The 24,422-nt window shown below is 41.5% G+C and overlaps 1 protein-coding gene across 3 annotated transcripts in view; it reads left to right on the forward strand.

Annotated features, from left to right (window-relative positions):
- The first annotated feature begins 1,432 nt into the window (after positions 1–1,432).
- Positions 1,433–24,422, forward strand: part of IPCEF1 (interaction protein for cytohesin exchange factors 1) — an 82,230-nt gene continuing 59,240 nt past the window's right edge. The window contains exon 1 of one of the 3 annotated variants that reach the window (XM_050972131.1): positions 1,433–1,502. Coding sequence is in view for 1 of the 3 variants with exons in the window: in XM_050972130.1 (XP_050828087.1) it covers positions 10,041–10,226 (186 nt within the window). In the remaining 2 variants the exon portion in view is untranslated. Of the gene's footprint in view, positions 1,503–9,895; positions 10,227–24,422 lie in introns of those variants that run through there. The other 2 variants (XM_050972130.1, XM_018919951.3) reach the window with 2 other exon arrangements.

Below are 24,422 nucleotides of genomic sequence, written 5' to 3' on the forward strand. Positions count from 1 at the left end.
ATCACCCTGACTAGTTTGATGCAAGCTTTTTGGGTTTGATGTGTGTAACATGACTATTTCAAAATGAAGTGAAAGTCAGTCATAAAATCACAAAAACATACAAAAGCCATTAGTGGGAGAAGAGATGCTGCCAAAACATTGTTCTCTGATTGCTCTCTGGTACTCTTGCCTAGTTTGCACCCCCAAAACAAAATTCCAGGTGCTGCCCTAATGGAAGGTGGCATGACCCCAAAAGCTCGTTTCCCTTGTTGAAAGCACAGGCCAAGCAACATTTCTGTTGTTTTTCTCCAGGTCTTCAGTGATTTCCAGCGATGACTAGTCTGTTCAGTCTGTTGCTACCTCCTCCCTTTGCTCAAGGTGCCCTTGCTGAGCACCTCAGACAGTTTTGGCATTGTCACATTTTGGGTGCCTGCAGAAGGCAGTGCTGTGTTCAACAAGCTTGTGCTGCTTTTGTACTTGAGCATAAATAAGAAATTCTCCCACAAAGTAAACAGGGTTTGTCAGGCAAGAGGTTTTGTGCTCAGCACTAGGTCTGAGTAGTAGGTTCCTTCTACTTTTTGTGTCAAATCTGATTGGTTGATTAGAGCTGTTTCTGATTTATGATTGACAGGGTGAAAGAAAATAGGATCTTGTTGATGAAGGAGATTCAAATGAACATTTGAACAAATGAATAAAGGCCAAAGAAACTAGAGAAGTAAGATCAGGCACTAATTCTTTATTTGAGCAGTGCTAAACAAAAAATACACAAAGTAAATGTGTATGTGTTTTGCATTTTTGTGGGGTTTCATATCTCAGCCTAGTGTGTGGAAAGTTTTAATATTATTCTCCTACAAGTTTCTTGACAATGAAGGGTAACTATGGGATGCTTATGATCAAGCTGCTGCTGTATTATTGTGCTGTTGTATTTTGAGAGAGCAGATTGCCTGCTACACCTGGGTTTTCTGTTCCTTCCCAGCCCTCCCACTCTAAAACCAATGCACATCACATCAGGTGGCTTTCAAAATTATAAGCTCATCACTAGATCCTGTTTTCACTGTCCTACTCAGTTCAACTTTTGAGAACAATAGGAAATGTATTTTTAAAGCTGAAGATGCTGCAATACCATGAGCACAGGTAGATGTAATTATTGATTGGTTTGAGAACTGGAGCCATTGTAAGGTAACAGATATGCTGCTGTATTTAGGATGAAAAGTTTTTCTTCAAGCAGAAATTGTGTTATGTTCTTGGACTATTAAATACACTCTTGATTCAGAAATGCACAAAGCACCATTTGTGCCACTGAAAGTTCACATGGAAAAGCTGAATCATCCCAGCCATCTGAATGATGCACACTATTTGGTAGTTGTTTTCTTCATCAGGCAGCTGGTGATCTCTTCCTGTATTCAGGGGTTGGGTGGGGGAGGAAAAAAGGAAGACAGAAAGGAGTCTCCAGGGTGGGGTGAGAAGCTATTGCTTCATGTGTGCAAACTTTATGGTTTTCCTGAGATCTCTCTAAATTTGTGGTAAGTTAAAACTACATTAAGAGGATTGAAGAGGCATATATATTGCAATTAGGTTATAAAGTGGTTTTATTTTAAAGTCATAATGGTTTATGAACATTTTAGGCGTGATTTGTTTATTTTAAATTATATTTCAAGCAGTTCTTCATGGGGAAGACATGGGATATGTGCTAGGGCTAGGGGTCCTTCAGACTTCGTAGCTTCTGTGTCTCCTGCTCCCCTCTTGAAATAAGGAGGTGAACTGTGAGATTTGTTGCCTCAGACACCAGCCAAAAAATGGTAACTCAATTTCTCCTATGCTGCTCATGTTGTGAACTTAATACCCAATTTACATGCTTGCCTAGTGAAGCTCAGTGGTAATGAAGGGCTGTTTAGTGCTAAAAAAACTCCCAGGTCAGGAGTGGGACAGACATGTGACAGGGTTGGGGGGAACAGTAGCTTTGCAGAAAACCCCACATGTACTCCCTGCAGCTACATCCTTAGTTTTCTAATTTAGGATGCATCTAATTTTTTTTTTGTGGGTATTTTCTTTATATTGATATTGGTGAAGAAGATTTTTTCTTCTTTTAATGCTCTACCTCTTTATTACAATCTGTCTTACCTAGTTAGATGGTAAGATTTTTTTTTTATCAGGTCTTGTCTTCTAGTTTTAACTTCCTGAGTGTAATGGGTTGGGGATTTAATTGTTCTGTATTGTATTTGTTAGTACAGTTGAAAGGGTCTAAAGAGCAGCAGAATAGAAAAAGCAGTGCAGAAAGGCTTTGCTCAGATCTTGTTTGTCTGACTTTTCTTAGGGTTTTCTTTTTTCCAAAAGCTGAAGAGGGACACAACCAGCAGGCATTCAAATCTCTTTTTGAGTCTGAACCAAACTGTGTGACTCTGTCAGTGTGAGTAATGAACTGCCTGGGAATTGATGGCAAATCACTTGTATTTCTGACCAACACAGAGCAGGAAAAAAGGGCTGGGGCTCTGATTCTCAGCAGATTCTTCAAGAGAGCCTCTCATTAACTGTGCAAGGGGGGCACTTCCCTTCCTTTTGGTGACTGCCATTCTAGGGCTGGCAGTGCCTGCAATAACCTGAAGTACTTACCACAGCAGGTAGTTTCAGCAAGGGGACTGAAACAGCCCCTTTTGCTTAGAAAACATTGGCCTTTGAGAAAATATCAAATCAAACTATGTTGCATAGTCTTAAGAAAAGATGACTGCATTGGTGTCATAGGAACAAACATTAAAGATTCATGTAAGAAATTTATAGGACAAGAGACAATAAGGTTAAATTACAGAAGAGAGCTTGAATTTGATTGAAAAACTCTCCTGATGTCAAGGAGAGTTAAGCACTGGTTTAAGATGCTGAGGGGAGCTGTGGAACCTCCATTATTTGAAGTCTTAAAGAACGGGTTTGGTGGCCTCTGTGAGAAATAGCCTGAGTATAATTGATCCTGCTGGGAGGGACAGACTTAATGATCTCTTGATGTCTCCACAACCTTGTGAATTTGCAGAGATGTGAGTAGGCTGTGTGTGATTGCATCCTGCTAGAGTTCATCAAGTGCTTTCAGGCCCTTCTGGATAAAAGCCACCATGCACACTTCACCATAACCCTGGTGAAATTTTGAGGTTTAAAGGACTCTGAAGCAATCAGATGAATGCATGAGAAGATGCAGTTCAGGGCCACCACACAGGAAAGAGGGACAGAGTGCAGTAACATTCAGATTCGGTCATTTTGCACTTTTGTACTTATCTAGAATAAAAGCATCATCAAAAATTACCAGTGTTCTTCCTTCAGTTGAGGCTCTTGCAGAATGTTACAAAACCACCACTTTTTGTTTTGAAGAACTATGGGGGTTTTCCTCTTAATAGAAGGAAGTAATGGTGCTACACTTCTGACAAGGGAAAGCATATTGACAGCTCTAAAATATAGTTTGGCCTTTTAAAATCAAGACAACAGAGACCTACAAAATCAAGACAATCAAGACCTACAAAACCTGCTCTTTTATACTGCTTCCTGATAGAGCTGAGAGAACATCCCCACATCCCTGCCATTTCAAATGTAATTTTTAGTTTTTAAAAAGGAAAAAAAAAAAGCTTGCAGACAGGTAGGCCAGCTCTGTGCTTATGGAAGTAACTTGTTTCTGTATATAACTTCCTTGTTAGAACAAGCTGTGAAGCAAGAAAGTACCCACCTTCATTTTCCTTCAACCAGTGGGTGGCCCAGGGATATGGACTTTATGGGGAGACACACGTGCATCATGGTACCAAGAAAGTAATTTCTCATGCAGTGCGAATCATCAGTGGCCAGAGTCTCCAGAAAGCAGTAGCAGATGTCCTGAATATTTTGATATTCAAGTCTGCAGAAAGCTCCAAAGAGGAGGAAGTGAAAGAATGGTGGCAAGTCTCTTGCAAGCAATTTTAGGGATGTGGGACTTCATTTGCACATGAGTGTGACAGCTCTTTTAAGCAAAAAGCATAGTGGGAAGTGGGATAGACTTTTTCTTTACTACCACTCAAAGGACTGAGCCATCTGCTTTTCCATGTCATCAAGGAACACTGTCTGGTCTGCTGCCTTTATCTCTTCCGTGGAATATTTACTCTTTCCATAAGCAACACATGTGCTTCTGCAGACCTGCCAGTATTGCCCTCACTATGATTCAGAGTGCACGTAAAGCCAGTAGTTATTTTAGGAAGCAATAGCTGAGTCTCTGTATCAGATATCAAGATACGTTTTTGGGCAAGTTTTCAGATAATCCATTTATATGCAGTTGAAGTGCTTTGAAGATATAAAGTGCCATGTTACAGATAAGCACTGATTAGTCATGCAAATAAATGGAGATATTTTAATTAGGGCAATTTCAACATGACTTGTGCTGTGGAAAAGAGCCCATGTAAACATATTAAATAGGTAATTTATTAGTGGGAGCAATCTGTGATTAAGGGAGTTGTGTTTTAATTTTTGGGGGGGAATAATATGCTTGGCAAAGTAACAATGCAAGAGAGTAACAGCCTGATAAGCTAAAAAACAATAACAAATAGCCTCTGTTTTTCAAAGTATTCATAAAATTATTAATGAGATATTTTTGTCTCTTCATGTCTGCTTGAGCCACAGTACAACTCCAAGTAAGCTGGGCATGCTCAAGTAGGTACTGCCTGAAATGTGGCAGTCTTGCCAGCTGGTCAGTCTGAGACTACTTATGTACTCTGTGGTGCTATAATAGCTTTGTTCTGGGATTTGCCATCACTTTTCTGCCAGGACCCTTTCTTGCAGTAACTTTTTTTTGTGTTTGTGTGATCTGTCAGCATCCTGACAGGGAGAGACAGCAAGTGAGTGGGGTGTTTGCCACGAGGCCTTCTGGTGTTGCGTAGGAGGGGTGGTGAAGTGCTGCTGGGTCATTCCATATCTACTTCAGAGTCACTTTTGTATGTGTGTGCAGTCATATGTAAGGTGAATAGAAGTGGAGGCCAGGATCAAGGTACTGTTTTGCTATACTTGCTCAGGAAGGCTTCTGAGAGTTCGAGCCAGACCTTTCATGTTCTTGGATATGGTTGCACACTGTGCTGTTGCTTTCCTTGGAATCAGGGTTGGGTACTTCTGTGATGAGGAATGGAGCAGAACATCAGACTATTGTTATTGATATGTGTGTGTTTATCACCTTTGACAATATATCTGGGCAATGTAAGTGATGAATATTTGATGAACTACAGGAATACATCCATGAAATGATTCCTTGCCCCTTTGTTTTTAGTGCCAGGACTTGTTTATAGTGGAGTGTGCCAAAGTTAACCTCCAATTAAAAATCAGGAGAGGCAACAGTTTACCCCATGGTAAACACCACGTAGTAGCTCAATTTACTCTCTGTCAGTTAGTCACAACACCCACAGTCTTTTTAATTTATGACTAAAATGCAAAGGTGTAATGTAAGTGGATTTTCCAGTCTGGTTTCCTAGTTTCAGTGGAATTTGCCTGAGCTTAATATAAGTATAAAAGTATTTACATGTGTATATGCCTGTGGGTGAATGTATACACTCATGCACTGAATTCTGTTTAAACTACTCAACCATAATATTTGAGATGGAATGGCATGACTTGTCAGCTCTTTCAGATTCAGTCTTTTACCTTTGCTCAAAACCTTCCAAACAGCTTAGACTTACAAACTGTAATCAAGGAAAATGGGTCTGCTGTTGCCATATTTCCCTGTTCACACAGCCCCCCTTACCTGAAAAGATGATAAAACCAGTCTCAGGTGAACGTTTACTGAAACAGCTTTTGTGTAACTTCTCACTTTATGCCTATATGAGGTATATTTGTCTTTTTATTTTCTTTTCTTTAAACTGAGAATATAGAAGAATAAATTTTCACAATCATTGAGGTTGCAATCCCTACTCTGTAGGTATTTGAAGTACTTACAAAGGTTCAGTGCAAAACCTATTTTTAATTGTTGCTATTCTCCTTCTAGTGCCAGGGTTAGGCTTCAAGTGCAGCTGTGTGTATCTCTGCCTTTATAAAAAGAAGTCAAATTTCATTTAGAGTTGTGCTTTGGAAAAAACCCAAACAACTGCTGTGACTTCATGACCTTTCTAAAATGTGTTCTCTGCCTTTTAAATAGGGACTTTCACTTGAAGGAATTTACAACAGATTTTCCTCTGAGTCCTTCACACTTAGGTCTTGGCTTCATTCCAGAGTGTAGAAACTAGGTTTGTAATTGCCTTATTTACAAGGTAGGGTTTGCCCTTCTCCTTGTTTGCTTAACTTGTTGGATTGTAGACTATTAGGCGCCATTTAACCTTCTAAATTTTTTTTTTATTCCTATTTCTTTTCTGATAAATAACTATTTATTCTCCTGTAAAACCATAATCAGAATGAACAGAAAAAGTAGATTATTCTGAATTTGATTTGTAATGTAAGAGACTGGGTTTAGCAGAATGGAAGAAACTAGATAAAGTGGTCCTCAATTTGTTTAAAAGTTAATTTGACTTAAAATTGCTGTTGTGCTTTTTTCCCCCCAAAATTATTGATTTAGATAAAATTTGGGTAAAACAGTGGTCTGAAGTTCCATTCCAGGCTTTAAACAAAGCTCATGCACAGTAAAGGTTTTGAGGAACAAAATCCAATGGCTTTTGGGTTTTGTAATTCCCAATGGCTTTTGGCTTGAAATTGTTCATTAATTATTTATTTTTACCATTGGTCTTTGCCTCTTGCATACCTGACTTGCTCTAGAACTTCTGGTACACAGAACCAGCACAGGGACACTTGTTGGGAACACTTGTGCATTCAGGACATGCTTGAGCCTTTCTCTCTCAAACATGCCATCATATGCCCTTCAGCTTCCTCGCCATCCAAAACAGCTCCTTGTCAGTACTTCACTCTTCCCAATGATCCTATCAGCAGGTCCAACATTCTCTTTAGGAAGAGAAAGTTAATGGGAGAGACTTAATGTAGTCCAGAGAGTGTTTGGGGACCAACTGGCTCTAAGAGAGATCCAGAGTGAGATGTTTATCTTCCCACTGTCTGTCTTCCCCACTGGACTCTTCCCACTGCAGGAAAGTGTGGCAGTAGCTGCAGGTCCTGCTAACAGGGGTGGAGGAAGAATGATGCCTCTTCCTTTCCAGGGTAAGGCTGTACCATGGATCCATGCAGAAGGCTAGCCCTCATCTGGAATTTCTGGACTATGTTTTGCTGCTGTATTATTTAACCTTTTTTTCAGATATTATTGTGTGAGTAGCTGGCACTTGCTGTCTGACTGGTGGTGCCATTAGGCTTTTATCTGTGTGACTCTGCTGTAGGAGAGCACTGCAGGAACTACTCAGCTGGTTGGGCTGCTGAGGGTTCGTCAGTGGTGACTAACCCTGGTTGGATTTTCTAGTCCTCTCAGCCCTCTCTTTCTTCTTATCTCAAAGAGATTGTGAAAATATTCTGAATTGTAAAAATGTACTTGTCTGTAACAGTGCAGCCAGCAGATTATGTATCACAGCCTGCTGCGCAAGTCCTTTGGAAATTGTTTGCTTACACGGTTTCCTATGTGGATTTTTTTGGTGGCTTTTGACTGCTTGGCTGAGCCATGTGGGTCTCTGCTCCCAGACAAACTTTCTGCAGTGGGAGAAAGACGTTTTATTGTTCTCTGTGGATGAATGCTGGTATTCAGAAAAACACAGCCTGTCTAGTCATGCACATAAATAAAAATCCCTTCAGGATAATGATGACAAAAAGGGAACATACATATGTCAGATAGATCATATTCTGTGAATACAGACAATAACGAGGTTTGTAGAATCTACTTAACTTAGGTCTTGGTCCTGCAGGCAGTTGTCAGCCTGTGAATACATTTATGTAGCACTGCTGACTTTTAGGACTGCTCGAGTTTATGAGATTAGTCCAAAGGCTGTGGAACACACACAGTGGTTTTGTTAAACTCACTTAGTTTAAAGTGTTACCATCTTCAGGCTGTGGTCATTCCTGTTTTGTACTTCTTCACTGGGGGAAGGCCACCCCCAGAGGTGCCTGTAGCTGTTAACTGGGGGCTGACAAGTTGTGAGAGCAGGTCTCAGAGCTGCTGCAACCTGCCTGCCTTCCCTGCCTCTCAGCCTCAGGAAAAGAAAGGTCATGGTGGAGAAAGCAATGTTTAACTCTCATACTGTAAAGTCCTAGAAGAGTGAATGTTTTCAGAAGTGTGGGCCAATCAAGAACCAGCCATGGCTCTTTGTTTTTCCTGTTTGGGGCCAATAGGGTGATTGACTTTTTATACTGCATGTAGCTTATTGCAGGATTCAGGTGTGAAAATTCTTATTAACGCCTTCAAGTTTGATATCTGGAAGGAAACAGAATGGCTTGTTAGGCCTCATCTGCAAGCTAAAACAACCAAATTAAAAGGACTTTGGAACTAAATCACTTTCAAAACCATTAAAAGCAAGACAGAATTTATTAGATTTACTCTTTTTTTTTACAAAAAGATATTTAAAGCACAGATATGTTCAATATGGTGACAATGAGCACTGATATTTGTAACTATACTTTTTCATACCTTGAAGGCTTATGAGGTGTGGTCTCTCATCAGACATTGAGCTGATGCTCATTCCCACACCATCACTGTTGTTGAATTGACTGAATGTGAATGTCCAGATATCTCCTTAGGGGACAGTCTCATGCTTTATCATGGGCATGCGTGTTATCAGAATTCAGGTTTGATTGATTTCATGCCAGTGAAAAATAGTGCATAGCTGAGTGGGAATGGAAACCTGGATACAATGAGTAGCAAGAGAAGAACTTAAAGGGAAAGAATGAGAACAGAAAGCCTAATCTTCAGCTTTTCTATATATAGAAAACACCTCAAGGGTAAGCACATACTGTGTTGTATAAATACATTTAAAATGTGTTTTGTAGGCACATATTTTCGATGTGTTGTCATGATCAGAAACACATGTAGATTCTGAAAAGTTATGTGAAGCATGCAGAACCCTTGCTCAGGCACATAAGTAGAAGCTATGCCCAGTGTATATGTGTGTAAACATTCAGCTGGAGGAACAGCCACATAAAAACTACTTCAGAACCATCCCTAAGTCAGGAAGCCACAAATTATAGGTCTGAAATTTACCACATTGACATGTCTACATGAATAAAACCGACTGGAAAGATAGGAGAGAGGAAAAACACATTTACAAATAGTATTAGGTTAGAGAAGGGGAAAAATGCTAAACCCTTTTCTTGGCTCCAGTCAGAAAGCTTGGAGATTATTACAGGCAGAAGCTTGCAGACTTTAACTAAACAACTTCCTGGTGCTGAGTATGAGTCTTGATTTTTATTTACGTATATGCATACAGTCAGGGCTTTACACATAATCATTACTTTGATAGAGGCCAAGAGGGGGCATGGTTGGATTTGTTTTTTCACTTTCCAGGTACTTTGTCATCATCTTACTCCCTCTTTATCTCTGCCAAGTTTTTGGGATGGCATGATGTCATTTTCTTTATCTACCTAGTATCTACCATGATGAGCTCTTGATCCTGACCAAGGGTGTTGGCTGTTTCATGAATGCTGAATTGAGAAGCAGCCATAGCAAAGCTGAATTTCTATTGCAGACAGCAACACCTCAGCTAGAGTAAATACAACTGATACTTGTCAAACCACTGAGACAACTGCTAGTTGTCACAAAGCCTTATATAGGTCTCCTTACGTCAGTGCTCTTCCAGTCCTCCCAGCCTGTGCCAGAACAAACTCCCAGAGCTTCTCTCCCCACTCGGTTGTCACACTTGCAACTTTGATTCTGCTGCAGCTGGGCTGATGGAAAAGTAGCTTGGGAAAAGTAGCTGAATGATCAGTCACTGCTCTGAATGCTCAGTCACTTCTCAGCCCCAGATGTTCCTGGAACTGAAGTAAGCTCGGCAGGTAAAACTCAATTCTTGGAACTGAAGAGTGAGAAAAGGGGGTGTCAGTAGATCTGAAGAAAGAAAGCAAAGTCAGCTTTTGTGTTTGTTTGGAGTTGTCTTTTCTTTCTGTCTCTCTGAAGAGACTCACTGAGCACCAGTGTAATTGACTCTGATGTGGAGCACCCCCACATGGTAGAGAAAGTCTGGTGCTCACTTCATCTCCTGCTCATATCTGGGAGGTCTGTAGCACAACTGGGGAGAAGGCAGCAAGAATCACTGCTCTTCCTACTGCACTCTTCTTGGAGCTCTGCCCAGGTCCTCTGCTTCACCCGCTTGGAGGATGTAAGGGAAGAGGAAGAGAAGGGAAAGCATTACGTAAGTTGAGGAAATTTCCACCCTGTCTAGCAATGTCTGAATGCTTTAAATGGTGGGGTAAAAGGAAGAGTTTCCTTGAGATTGAATGTTATGAAACTAGAATTGAGCACACAGGTTCCACTCCATCAACTGGCTTCTCTGCAAAAAAAAATATGGGGAGGCTCCTCTGTAAGTGCCTGGAAGCTGGGGGCTTCTGTAGGAAAAGGATGGGTAGGTTTAAAAAGTTTAGTTTTTCCTTAGGCTCTGCTGTCAGACATCACAAGCAGATGTTGCACTTAAACCTAAGGAAAATGGCTGTCAAGAATGCATCAGCACTAACGCTGTGATGTGAAGCCTGGAGCACTGGTAGCCCCTGGACCCGAGTTGTTTCTGTGGGAAAGAACCTCCTGTTCTTGTTCTGAAAGCTGACTTCTGTGTCATTGTAACTATGGCATTGATATCAGCTTCCTTAACTTCAATCATGAGGGTTTGGTCAGGAATTTTGAGCCTTTACATAATTTTATTTCCTGTACTGAAAGGCTCATTGCTGCTGTTAATGAGGTGGATAAATCTCAGCCAGCATTTAATAACAAGTACTTGTTCTGGGTGCTGACTGGGGACTGCAATCCCCACATCTGGGGAGAGAAGTTCCCTGGTGTTTTGTGGATTTACATCTGCCCTTCGCAACACTTCCATCTGCAGGAGAGAACAGCCATTGCTTTCCTTGGATGATTTGAGGAACTGAGAGAGAGGTAAACCAAGCTTGCTCAGCCCTGCAAAGCAAATGAGGGAATGGGAATGGAAAGGCCTTGAACTGTAAAGCAGTGCTTTTCTGCAGCTGGACTATCTTCCCTGCTGTCAATCTCCTAACTATTCTGTGGCTGTGGATAATTCAGTGGTGCGTGGCAGTGGTCGCCAGCCATAACTCACTCTTTGAAATGACCTGTGCCTGATGGGTTTCTGTGCCTGCAGAGGATTCAGCTGAACTGTATTTAGTGAAGAACTTGAAAAAATTTAAGTCTGCAAATTAGCCCTGATAAAAAAACACAGTAGGATATTTCTCTCCTGTGGATTAGAATGCACAGTTTTCCTTACTGGAGGAGGGGGAAGGAAATGGTTTGAGCTGTGGTATGGAAAATTTGTTCAAAGAGATGCTTAGGGTTTGTGTTTTGTGTTTTCCACTGCCTGCTCCATTGTGTATGTACAGAGCACTGTGGTTTTGGGGACAAGGTGCCCATTCTGCTGTCACCTTCTGCAGCAGAAGGCTGAGCAGACAGCTGCGTGTGGGGGAGCCTCTGATGGGTATAGTCATTGAAATGAACCTGTTATCTCTTACAGATTTTGGTGCACTCAGATTTATATGTGGCATTTCTTCTAAAATATCTTCATACCTAGTTCCTAAAAGCTTTTTTAGCTATGTGTAATGTTCAATAAAAGAGAAATATGTGATTAGGCAGGATTGGAAAACAACACTTAAATATTTAATTTGACTACCATTTTTGGGATTAAAAATTGGTCCTAACTAGTGATTTATTTAATACCTTGTATATCTGTAGTCACTAATATTTTGCACAAATGAATGTAGTTCCACATTACGACTTCTGCACAGGAACTAGATATCTTTTTAGACTCTCCTTATCTCCTGTCAGAGGATAAAAAGTCCCATGGAGTATCCCACTGAATCCTGAGTCCTGCAAGCAAGCCTAGATCCCTGCCTAGCTCTGCTGGAGCAGGGCGCTGCACCAGCTGTCGCATTCTGCTCTTTAAACCAGCGCTTCATCCAACCTTGGTGCAGTGGCTGGACCAGGAAAAGTACTGCTGATAGAAATCTGCTGTGGTCCAACAAGTAGTTAATGGTTAAATGCTCCATGGCCTCAGAAGGCTGGGTCATACTGGTTCAGATTTTTAATGTGGGGTTAGTAGGGAAACCTGTAGCTGAGTGTTTCTGGCAGACGGCCTAAGGGGTGGGAAAGGAAGACTTTTGTAAATTCACTGCTGTACAAATCTATGCTTAATGTATGCATGCAACCCAGTATTTATTAAACAAGTAGGTTTTCCTTGCAGGAGAGATGAGCAGATGTTCTGCATATGGCTGGGGCATGGTGCTGCTTCCCAGCAGAGCCTGACCCCTGTCCTCTTCTGCCAGGTGTCACCAGCCCCAGAGTGTGGGGCAGCAATGTCCTGCATCCTCCTTGGCCCCTGCCTTGGCTTTGGGGTGAAACTCTTATTGTTGCTTTGATTATTACTGTTAATCTTCCACCTCAGGATTTCTGAGAAAACTAACATCAGTACTTAATAAGTAGGGATCTTTTTTTTTGATGATGAACAAAAACTTTTCTGTTATCAAGATTGTTTAGCAGGAAGTGCTTATCAAAAAACCCAAGAAAACATCCTGGATAAAATTTATATTCCATATGGCATAGGTTAAGGGGAATGACAAAGAAAGCATTATATATCTCATCTTTAAACAAATGTAGGAACCTCACTGACTTCAAATTCAGCATCAATCTGGTAGTTAAGAGATCAAGTAACTTTAAAAAGTGGACCTAAGTGATGTGACAGTGTGTGTTCAGAGAAAAATAAGAGAAACAGCTAAAAGGACAAGCTATTTGAAACAGCATCAAGGCTCTTTAATTGTGCTATTAGTAGAAACTAAGAGTAAATATGTACCCACGTCAAGGAATATTTTAAAAAATTCCAGTAATATGTCAAAGATAGTATGTGCAAACAAAAAATCATAGCAGCCTGTTAGAAATAAGAAGATGGGATTTTTTTTCAAAAATTGGGAGTTGTTTCCAATAGAATAAAAATGGAAAAGACCATAAGTTCTGGTAAATATTTTGCCTTTTTGGTTTGATCACTAAAGTAATAAAAAATGGACTGAGGAAGAAGGCACAGCAAAATCCTTTCAGATCATTAGAAACAGAAACCAGAGAAAGATTTTGATACTGTTTGAATTGTAAAAGAACTCGGAAAAGATGACAAGACTAAGAAATAGTATTATGTGTGCTCGTACTAGATGTTTCTAGAGAAAAGCTTTTTTTTTCTTTGGTGGTGGAAATCTAAAGAGCTGTCCCAAAGTGAACTACTACCAGAATGAATTTTAAAACAAATTAGTAAAAGAAGCTTGTAGATTATGAATACCCATCAGTGTTCATGGAGAATTCCAGAGAATTCTCTGGGAAAAGGAAAGGGTAAAAAAGACTGTGGCGTGTAATTTATTAGCTGAATGAGTACTAGAGGAATAAGAAGAGGCAAATTACAACAGGTGGATTCATATGTATCAAGGGAGGCATATTGATTTTGGGGTTATTTTGGGGTAAAGATGATGTTCTTCATAAATCCAGCATTTTTGGCCTTATGAGCCAACCTGAATTGAAGGTGTATCCAGTTGATGTGGGATGTTTTGACACAGGTATGTTAATTCAGAAAAGGAGTGCACTTCTGAAGCCAATCTCCAGATTATCCTCACTTACCCTGCTGTAGTTCACATGGCAGACAGATCTTACATTATACAAAAAAGAGCTTCCTTAGAACAAAATTAACCAGATGTGCTCCAGGAGCGCACTGCTAATCAGTCCACGAGACTGCACTACTGGTATTCATTTGTTTGTGTGCATGGCAGATCCTTGGCACTGCACCCTTTGCTCCATAGATTCATTGTTGGTAGCCTGCTGCACTGCTTGCCTACGTGTGTGTACCTGCAGCAGACTTGGATTTCCAGACACCTTTTGGCAGGGCTGTAGCTCCTGATGGCCAAGGCAGTTACAGCCCTTTTGTGAGCTAACAGCTGATTAAACAATGGGAAGCAAAGGCTGGGAACAAAGTATGGAAAAGGGGAACTAGGGTTTCAGTGCATTAGGACTCCTCAGCTTGAAAAAAAGGATTGAGAAGTAATGTAGGAGGTCTGTCAGTTATGCCCACCACTGTGGAAGGATTCTTAGCAGAACAAGGACATGCTACTCTCCTACAGGAATTGGACAACCCTGGCCTAATGATTACAGAGTTACTTTGAAGACCATGTACTGTCCTCAAAACAAGATAGATCATGTACTGTCCTCGAATAGATACAAAAAAGAAAAATGAGCATTGTGCCAAGACGAGGCCAGATGCCAAACCTGTTGTGGGAATGCTAATTTGGCACTCCTTAGCTAAAAATGTTTATAGCGTGACAACCAATCAGTAATTAACATGTATGTGTGAATATAACTACTTAGCCAATGAGCATACAGCATTAGTGGGGTGAGACAATGTATAGAGAAGAATAAATATGCCAAAGTGGCAAAATGAAGTGGAAGGACATGTAGCCACATTGGTGTGACTGCCATTACCGGGCCGACTCTCTGTGGGACGCTCTTCACACCAGAGGTGGTTACAAAGTGGCAGTGAATACCCATTTTCCGCAGGAAAACTAGTGTGCACCATTTGTTAAAAACAATACAAACAAAAAGCCACAACCAGTACCTCCAAAAAAAAAAAAAACTCAAACAAAAAACCCCTGACAAAACTGGCAGTAAATTTAAAGAAAAAACAAGTACTTTTTCAAACACTGCAAAATTAAATTGTGGGAGTTAGTGTGGATTTAATTTTGCTGAATGTATAAATGGGTTCAAAAAGCAAAGAGAAAAGTTTGCTTTTTGGAAAGGAAGGACAAGCTCTTGAGAAATGAGGCTCTTCATAAAATGAAGCTCTGCAAATCTTCCTTCAGGATGTACCCAGACTGTGGAATGGCAGAATTCCTCATGGAGGAATTGTGCCATTGTCTCTGTTCTGGCTCTTTTCCTGTGCTCTGTTAATTTCCACTTTACCTTTATTCTGACACAGTTTGAGCACTAAATAAAAATGCTACTTTTATTTCCTCTCGAAGTCTGTGGCATATAATTAAGTAAATAAGAAAAAAGTAATAATCCATGAGATCAAATTTCTTCAGCTTGTTCTTGAAGATACAAATACTTTCTCTCTGCATCCCCTTGGGCCACCCAGATTATCCATACTTCTTTTTGTGCAGCAGTCTTGGGTCAAGCTGTCTAGAAAGAGCTGAGGATGAAATAGGCCCATGGACTTTATTCTCTAACAACATTGCATTGTCTTGCAATGCCAAAGGGAGCTTACTTTAATTCTGGAGATGCTGCTAGTGCTGTGAAGGCTTCCACAGGGCCTCTCATCCTTGTGCACCACCTGTGACCTCACTTGCAGAGTCCTGCGGCAGTTTCCAGCTTTGGGAAGTGGCTTGCACGTACTGTTTCTGTGTCAGCCTCGGGAGCAATGTTGATGTGGGTGTTTGGGACAAAGCTCAGTGGTAGCAGGGAGGTGGCACAGGGCAGGTGGAGGGGTGCTGTGCCAAGGACTACGACATGCAAGAACACCCAAAGGGTATTCCGTAGTTTCTGTCTCTGAGAAGCACCAGGGAAGTTACAGATGTGGTTACAGATGTTGTAGTAGGCTGAAGTACAGCAAGGGAACTTCTTTCAAGTGGTGACACTGGAGAAAATATGTACAGCTTCTTAGAGAGCTGAAATTGTAAGACCAGGTGGATGGGTGTCCTGGTAAACAGAGACTGCCCGGGAATCTGTGGAGAGCTCCTCAAGAGATTTGGTGCTCTTCTAAGTTTCAAAGGTCCTTTGAACTTTGCAGCCCAGAACTGGCAGGCTCTTGGAAGAAACATGTAGCAAAGTGGGAATTTGTACCACTGGCTTGTTTAATCAGATCTCTCTTGCCTTTTCACTCGTTATTTTTCACTCTGTATGTAACCATTCACCTTTGTTCCTCTCCATCTTTTTTTTCTTTTTTTGAGCAGACATGGAATTCCTCTATAACGGGAGCTGTTGGAACTTTTAATACATGTGAAGACGTAGTTACAATGCTGTTAAGCCTCACATAACAAGTTTTTTGGGTTTCAGAAGTTGTTTATAGTGGTGGAACAAATGAGTTGGAGTAGCAGTGAGGTTGGGGAGTTCCGAGCCCTTCTTGGAGTGTCAAAGGACTTGTGTGGCAATGTCACTGAGTCATGTTGGCCACAGGGGTGGAGGACAGTGGAAAGGCTCTTTATCTGCTTCATTGGCAAGAGCAACCTTGAACCTTGGTGCTTTCACCAAATAAAATCATTAAGGTTGGAAAAGACCTCCAAGATTGTTGAATCTAACCTTTGACCAAACAACAGCTGGTCAATTTGACCACAGCACTAAGTGCCATGTCCAGCCATTTCTTGAATATCTCCAGGGGTAGCGACTTCACCACCTCTCTGGGCAGCCCATTTCAGTGCTTAACCACCCATTCAGGGAAGGAATTCTTTCTAATGTCCAACTTGAACATCCCCAGTGCAGCTTGAGGGTTTTCCTCTTGTTCTGTTGGTTCCCTGGGAGAAGAGACCAATCCTCACCTGGCTACCCACTCCCTTTCTCCAGGCTATATATCTCCAGCTCTCTCAGCTGCTCTTCACAAGATTTGTGCTCCAGACCCTTTACCAGCTTCAATGCCCTCCTCTGGACATGCTCCAGCCGCACAATGTCCTTCTTGAAATGAGGGCACTTGAACTGGGCACGGCACTCTAGGTGTGATCTCACCAGTGGTGAGTACAGGGGACAATCCCTGCCCTGCTCCTGATGGCCACAGGACAATCCCTGCCCTGCTTCTGATGGCCACACTGTCCCTGACAGACACAGACCAGGATGCCATCGGCCTTCTTGGCCACCTGGGCACAGCTGGGTCATCTTTGGCTAGTGTTGACCAGCACCTCCAGGTCTTTTTCTCCTGAGCCACTTTCCAACCACTCTTTCCCATGCCTATAGCGCTGCCTGGGGTTGTCATGACCCAAGGGCAGGACTTAGAACTTGGCCTTGTTGAACCTCGTACCACTGGCCTCAGCCCATTGACCCAGCCTGTCCAGATCCCTCTGGAGAGCCTTCCTACTCTCCAGCAGATCAACACTCCTGCCTGAGTGTCACCCCTGAACTGACTGAGGGTGCACTTGATCCCCTCATCCAGATTATCAATACAGATATTAAACAGGACTGGCCTCAGCACTGATCCCAGAGTAACAACTGGATGAACTCCAGTTCACCACCCCTGTCTGGGCCCAGCCATCCAGCCAGTTTTTAACCCAATGAAGAGTGCACTTGTCCAAGCCATGGGCTGGCAGTTCCTCCAGGAGAATTCTGTGGGAGGCTGTATCAAAGGCTTTAGTCCAGGTGGGCTATATCCAGAGGCTTTCCCTCCTCCAGCAGTTGGGACACTTGGTCATGAAAGGAGATCAGGTTGTTCAAGCAGGACATGCCTTTCCTAAACCCCTTCTGGCTAGGCCTGAACCCCTGCTTTTCTTGTACTTGCTGTGTTTTCTCACGCAGATTTATCTGCCCCATGACCTGCCTTTGCACCAAGGTCAGGCTGGCAAACCTGTAGTTCTCTGGATCCTCCTTCAAACCCTTCTTGTAGATGAGCATCACATTGGCTGATATCTACTCATCTGGGACTTCCCTGGTTAACCAGGACTGAGGATGAATGTTGGAGAGTGGTTGGGCAAGTCCTTCCACCAGCCAGTATCCTTGGGTGAATCCTCTCCAGCCCTGCAGACTTGTGTCTAAGTGGCTCAACTGATAATTATCTACTTCTTCCTAATTGCAGATTTTTTCTCTGCTCTCTGTGTCTGTCTACCAGCTCAGGGGCCTGGTTGCCCAGAGGAGAACTTTCTGTTAAAGACTGAGGCAAAGAGGCATTAAGTACCTCAGGCTTTTCATTATCCCTGGTGACGATGTTCCCCCTGCGTAAAATAAAGGAGGGATATTTTCCTTGACCCTCCTTGCGTTGTTCATGTTTTTCTAAAACCCCTTTTTATTATCCTTCACAGCAGTGGCCAGACTGAATTCTAGCTGAGCTTCCTCCTTTCTCTCTGCATGACCTAACAACATTCTTGTATTCTTCCTGAGTTGCCTACCCCTTCTTCCAAAGGTCAATAACTCTCTTCTTTTCACTGAGTTCCTCCAAGGGCTCCCTATTTAGCCAAGGTGCTTTCAGGGGTGCCTAGCACTGGTCAGTTCTGGTATAAAACAAAAATAAATGGTTGCTTGTGGCGATGAGTTTGAAAATTGACAAAACCATAGATACCATAGATAATACTGTCTTCTTAATCTTGTCTTCTTAATATTGTCTTCTTAATCAAGGATTGCCTTGCTGAGACCTGGTTAAGCAATCACTCTTACTACAAAGAGTAAGAGGTACCCAGGTGGGATATCCTCAGCTGTGCCTGCATGGGAGGCTTCAGCACCTCTGCACAGAATTGCTGTCATTAGCAATGCAGAAGTGTTGGTAGACGTGTCACAAGTTCTCAGGCTTTTATGGTTTTGTTTAGTCAGGGTGCAATCTAGTCCTAACATTGTCACATTCTTCATGTGTACTATGGGCTTAACACTGAGCTCTTTTCCTTATGCTATTTGGAGCTTTCCAAGCCTGAGATTTTACCAAGGTGAAATTCCCTGTTAAGGAACATGTGAACTTAAGGGGGAAAAAAAGAAGTCTTGGTAAAAAAAGAACAATGAGTCCCAAATGTATTTCTTTAAGCCTTGTGCTTATGTGAGACTATTCAAAATAGATGGAGATTTTAACCACTAGACACAGTGACTCAAACGTTTACTAAGATGTGTTGCAAAATGCTTTTATTCCCTTCTCTTGCCTTATTATTATGACTACTGAGCATGAAAAATGCAAATAACCTGCGGGAGTGGAGTAGGGCAAAAATGATAGCTGGGCAGAAAGAATGACTGGAGAGCAACCTTCAGTGTCTTCACCTGCAAAGTTTGTTGCTGGGCCTGGCTTGAATGCTGTGGGGGAGGAAGAGAGAGGAAGAGGAAGCAGCAATTGCAAATGCTTTGCAACCTCAGCAGAAAATACTGATAAGAAATGTCAAACATGCAGATGAGGTTGATGCTCTTCCTGCAGAATGTGTTGGTGTGGCTGTGTGACCTCCTTTGTCCCTCAGAGGTGTGAGCTCAGCAGTCAGCTCAGCCCAGTGGGAATGACTGTAGGGAAAATGAGGGAGAGAATTTGTTTGGGCAAATTCAGTTAACCCAAATGAATTTAGATGATGTGCGTATACCTAATGGTGGCATAATTTGAAAAGGCACTATTTGATAAACAGACATGCAAACAGCAAAAAACTCTGAGCAACCAAAACATAGTATGACAGTCTTTTCTTTCCAATGTCTCAAAAATTGTCTTTCTGCATGTTATGAATTTTTGAAGACTCTGCATTTCAGATGGCTATACCATGGCAGTATTTCAATTTTGGAGTAACTACTATGACCCTCTGGTATCATTGAATTCAATGCACTCCTGATGACTTATATATAACATAGTAAAAGTTTATTGATGAATTGCTGCTAGATTGTTGGCATTACTAACCTAAGTCAGTGGCTACATTGGCATTTTATCTATTTATCTTGCAACTGGAACAGGACATCCTTTTTTTGGGCTCTTTAAAAGAAAGTAGATGGGCTAGCTTTAGCAATCTTAGAGCACAACCCTGGAACTATTTGAAATAAATAGATTTAAGATATGTGAAAATAATGTGGGGTATTTTTAAAAGACTTTCAAGCACTTCAAGATATTTTCATTTTCAAGAAATAAAATAGGTTTTTATTTTTTAATCTTTGCTTTTGCTAAATGACCTTGCAATTGGAATAGACACAGTTGAGCAAGAATGCAAAAAACATGTATGTTGTTCACAACTTTTCCTTTTTAAGTTTTTTCTTCTCAAGTAAAGTGTTACATCCAATAACTCTCCTCTTTTCCTGAATATTTTTTAAATACAAAATAGTTTGATAAAGGCCTTATCCCTTTTTTTTTTGTGTGCGAAAAAATACACTTTAAAAATTTGGATGACTTGGCAGAACAGCTGAAATATATGAATGAAGGAGAAGGATGTTTTTCATGGTGAGAGAAGATAGCTTCTAACAGAGCATATTTTTTGAAATTGAATAGTCTTAGTTCATTATCATATCCATAGTAGTGATATTTTATGGCTGGATTTTAACAGAGAATTTTACACATGTGTACAAGTCACAGGTTGCCCTAAACCTGTGTTTGTGCTCATACATATCCTGCTTTTTGAAAATACATGTGTCTATCTTCTTCTGGGAAGACATTTTAATATTTTCTCAGCAGGTTTTTGGGTGATTTGCTGGTCAGAAGGAGGTTTGGAGCTAACAAAGAATGGCAGGCTCATTGCACCACCCAGGCAGGCGGCCCCAGTCCAACCTTCAGCTCCCTGCAGGCTCAGCTAGGAGCTCAAACCAACTCCCTCAGGGCTTGATCCCATCAGGGCTTGAAAACTTCCAAGGACAGAGCCTGCACAACTTCTCTGGCTGACTGGTCCCACTGTCTTCGTAAGGAAGGAGGGTTTTTTATTCTGTCTGTACATCTCCTCTTTCAACTTCTGCTTCTTATGTCTCAGCCTTTGCTGCAGACCACCAGGAAGAGCCCATCTCCATAGTCTTGCTGATCACCTCATGGGTGGTGGAGGGCTGCTGTTAGAGGGCCCCCGGAGCTGTTCCTGCTCCAAGCGGGAAGTGTCATTGTCCCTCAGCTTTGCACAGAACCAATCATCCAGCTCCAACCATCTCGGTGTGCCCTGCTGAGCTTGTTTCAGTTTGTCACCACCTCTGCTAGAGTGGGGTGTGCCCCCCAAACTGGATACAGCATTTAGATGTGGTTCCAGCCAAGCAGAGGTGTATAATCCTGTCCTTCAATCTCCGCGCTGTGCTTCCATCCCTACAGCCTGCTGGCCATCTTGCAAGCCCACCACATTCCCAGTGCATCTGGAACACCTGGTTCCTGTCACTGGATTAATGTTAAAATGTCCATGTCAACATAGGCAATAGGAAGCTGTTCCAGGCTCTCTGGCAGGCATTTTAAACATACACAGCCACCATAAGCAGCAGCAGTGCCAACGTGACTAGAACTGCTGAGGGCTTTTTATCAAAGGTGAAAGGAAAGCAGTGGCATAAAGGTGTGCAAGAGACAATTTTGAAGCAAAGAGTAGGATTTAGGATTCTGTACAGATGCTAAAGTCCTTGTTTAGTATAGTGCCACAATAAAACCAGTGTCTAATGCTTAACTTTGGCAACTGTTTGTTTTCAAGATGTTTAAGCAGTTTTCTGGACACTTAGAAATGTTTCTCTTTTCTAATAATGCTGTCCTTACAAAGGCAGCTCAAATGCTTCCAACATGTGAAGCAGTTTATCTGGGGAGCTCTAAACACTTTGGAGGAATGAATTGCTAAATTTTCATAAAATTCCTCCAATGCAGGTAATTATTGTGTACCTCCTTTAAAAGTGGGAAGGTAAAGCTGTGGAAGAAGGGGGTTCAAAGTCAGGTGGTAAGTCAGTGCCAGAATCAGGCCTGGAGCCTCTGAGTACTGATTCCCTGCTCAAAGGCTTTCAGATTCATGTTGTCCTTCAGCACTTTATTTTCAAAATCCCACACTGGGATTTAGCCTAGTGGTAAAGGTAAATATACAGTTTATTTCCTCCCCTTTGATTTTGCCAGTAATGCTCCCACAAGGGTGACTTGATCTGGGGTAGAGAGGAGGTGATGTGTATGACCCCCCACCATTCTCTCAACACTGGAGCATTCAAAGACTGGCTAATGCTCTCTGTTTCAAATTCACTTCATTAACTGAAACAAGGTTAAATAGAAAAAAAAGCTCACAGAGGAAACTGGAACATCTTTACTGCTTAGAAGGAAAACTTTATGGTTGTGCAAGTCAGTGGCTTGCAATCATAAATGTTAAGTGCTGGTAACACCTGGTTTGTGTGTAACAGGTGCATTTGGCAAATATGAATCATGTTGGTTGACAGAGTCTCATCCCTTCCCACTTGTGGTCTCTACAGCCCGTGACAGGGGTCATACAACCAGTAGGTTTGTTGGTTTGTGATAAGCTGCAGCAGATTTCCCACACCTTCTGGTACATTCATTGGTTACTTGGTTGTCTGAGTAGGCAAAGGAAAGTTCAAATGATACCTTGCTTTCCTGTCTGGTAAGAAACAAACACTCATGGGGCATTTTGATACAAAATGCAGTGTCTAATGGGATTCTATTGCAAATAAACTGCAAATATGGGGATATCCCTCCCCCCCATTTTTCTGTGATTACAGTTGTTCAGCTCAAGGAGAAAATACAGATGCTGTGTCTTGAATTTTTAACCACTCAAATATGTTTATGCTGTGCAATTCCCAACTCCAATGAAATCTGCCAGGAGTCCAATGGAAAAGTAGTTTAACCTGCCTGCTTTCACCAAGTGTCACTCATCTCTGTGAGCTGTCCTCATGTTCATATGTGCCCGGCTACATATAATTCTGATTTTTTTGCTTATAACAATCCTTTATTTCCTCACAGGCAGCTTGCCAGAGAAACAGGAATTGGAAATTCCTAAATATTTTTTGTTCCTCTCTGCGAGTTTTCCTGTGTCCTTGTAGCCATGTTTGCAGGAAGTCCCTTCAGAAATCCTTTTTCTGCTCCAGCCTTCCACAACTACCTGTGTAGAAACCTAGTGATTTCTACAGCCTGTATTTGCACAACTATGTAGACAATTTCTTTTAACTCTGCATCACTTATCCTACTGCAAGCTTTATTCCTGTGTTGTAACCTCAAAGGTTAGTGACAGTCTCTGACTCTTTGCCACTGCTGTGGCCATAAGTAAAACAAAGAGAATAATGTTTTTATGCTGTGAAATTTGCCATGAATATTTTGACCTGATATTTCTGAAAACTACTTAGTTTAGTGCTCTCTACACATATTAAATCACTATTTGCCGTTTTTCACAGAGTAATATTTTTAATTCTGTACCAAAGGTCCAAACACTCTGCTTGAATCCTCTTCCTTCTCTTCATTTTATCACCTTTCATTGTTTGTTCCTTCCCTTTTTGTTCGACAGGACTGAGAAAGAGATGTGTTTTCCCTATAGAAATCATAATCTAAACTATTTATGTTGAATTCCTTATCAGTCAATCCACACTGCAATGCATTGTTTGTACTAAAATACATGTTTGTATTAAAATCCATCTTCCTACAAGAGCTTTTTTGCCCCTGGCAATTCTTGACCATTCTTTTCACTCTTTTCTCTTCAGTCTTACAGATTCTTTCTAGTGTGTGTTGATGATGGCTATGTTATGTAATATTCCACACAAAACTGCCATTGATCCAAACAAAAGCATTCCTAAATCTGTTCTATTATTCACCATTCCCTTCCTCATGTGTCAAACTATTTTGTTCTGCTTCTGACCACAGCTGAGCATTAAGCATAAACTGCCCTTGAACATGTTGTACACCTCCTCTTTTTAAGTTCATTTGCAGCAGCAGAGCTATTAAGTAAATTGGTTGAGTACTTTCCACTTCAAGTGCTATTAATGGAAATTTAGCTACAAAGATGCATCTGCTTACTCTTGTCTTACCTTATGTCTTGAAATGATGCGCTGGAGAGAAGACTTTACAGTCATTGCCTTTGCTATGGGTTAGAAAAGTGGAAAATTACTCTCTTGGTAGAGGGAAAAAAGAAAAGGGAAAACAATAGAAATAAGTTCATGAGTATATTTTGAAGTATATAGGAGTGCTTTTCAATGCTGGTGCAAAGTAACATATGAATGCAATGCAAACACCAGTCAATGAAATGTGATGCTCTGGGTTAACATGGTCCACAGTTAAAAACTAAATTGAGAATGGAAAAGTTAAAAACAAACAAACAAAAAGTGTGCAGCCACAATGGAAACTTTCTTTAGATTCAAGGGTGATGTCTCTCTCAGCTGCAAGTGGTTGAGGATGTGGCAGGTCTCTCCTGCCTACGCTGGCACAAGCTCTGAAGTGGATGGACTATGAATGCATTGCACTGGCACGTCCTCCTTCCACAAAAGATTCATCTTTGTAGCAAAATATCTTCTTCTGGATGTGCTGATGCATGTTGCTCTATGTGAACAAAGCTTTCAAGTAACTCCCTGTAGACTGATGTGAGTCATCTGTTTTTTATGTTCCTGCACTTCTGCCAAGACTACTCGAAAGCCCTATAATTATAACTGGCGTTTGTGGCACCAGCAAGACCCAAATTAATTTTTTTTTTGGATGTCCTACAGGTGGCACTGTAATTTCAGTGTCATGAATAGTAAAGCATGGAGATCTCTGTGTATCTCCTTTACCTGACTCTGGACCCTGGAATTTTGCTGTGACAGGGAAAGA

This window comes from Serinus canaria, chromosome 3, assembly GCF_022539315.1.
Source record: "Serinus canaria isolate serCan28SL12 chromosome 3, serCan2020, whole genome shotgun sequence".
In the NCBI taxonomy this organism is placed as follows: Eukaryota; Metazoa; Chordata; class Aves; order Passeriformes; family Fringillidae; genus Serinus; species Serinus canaria.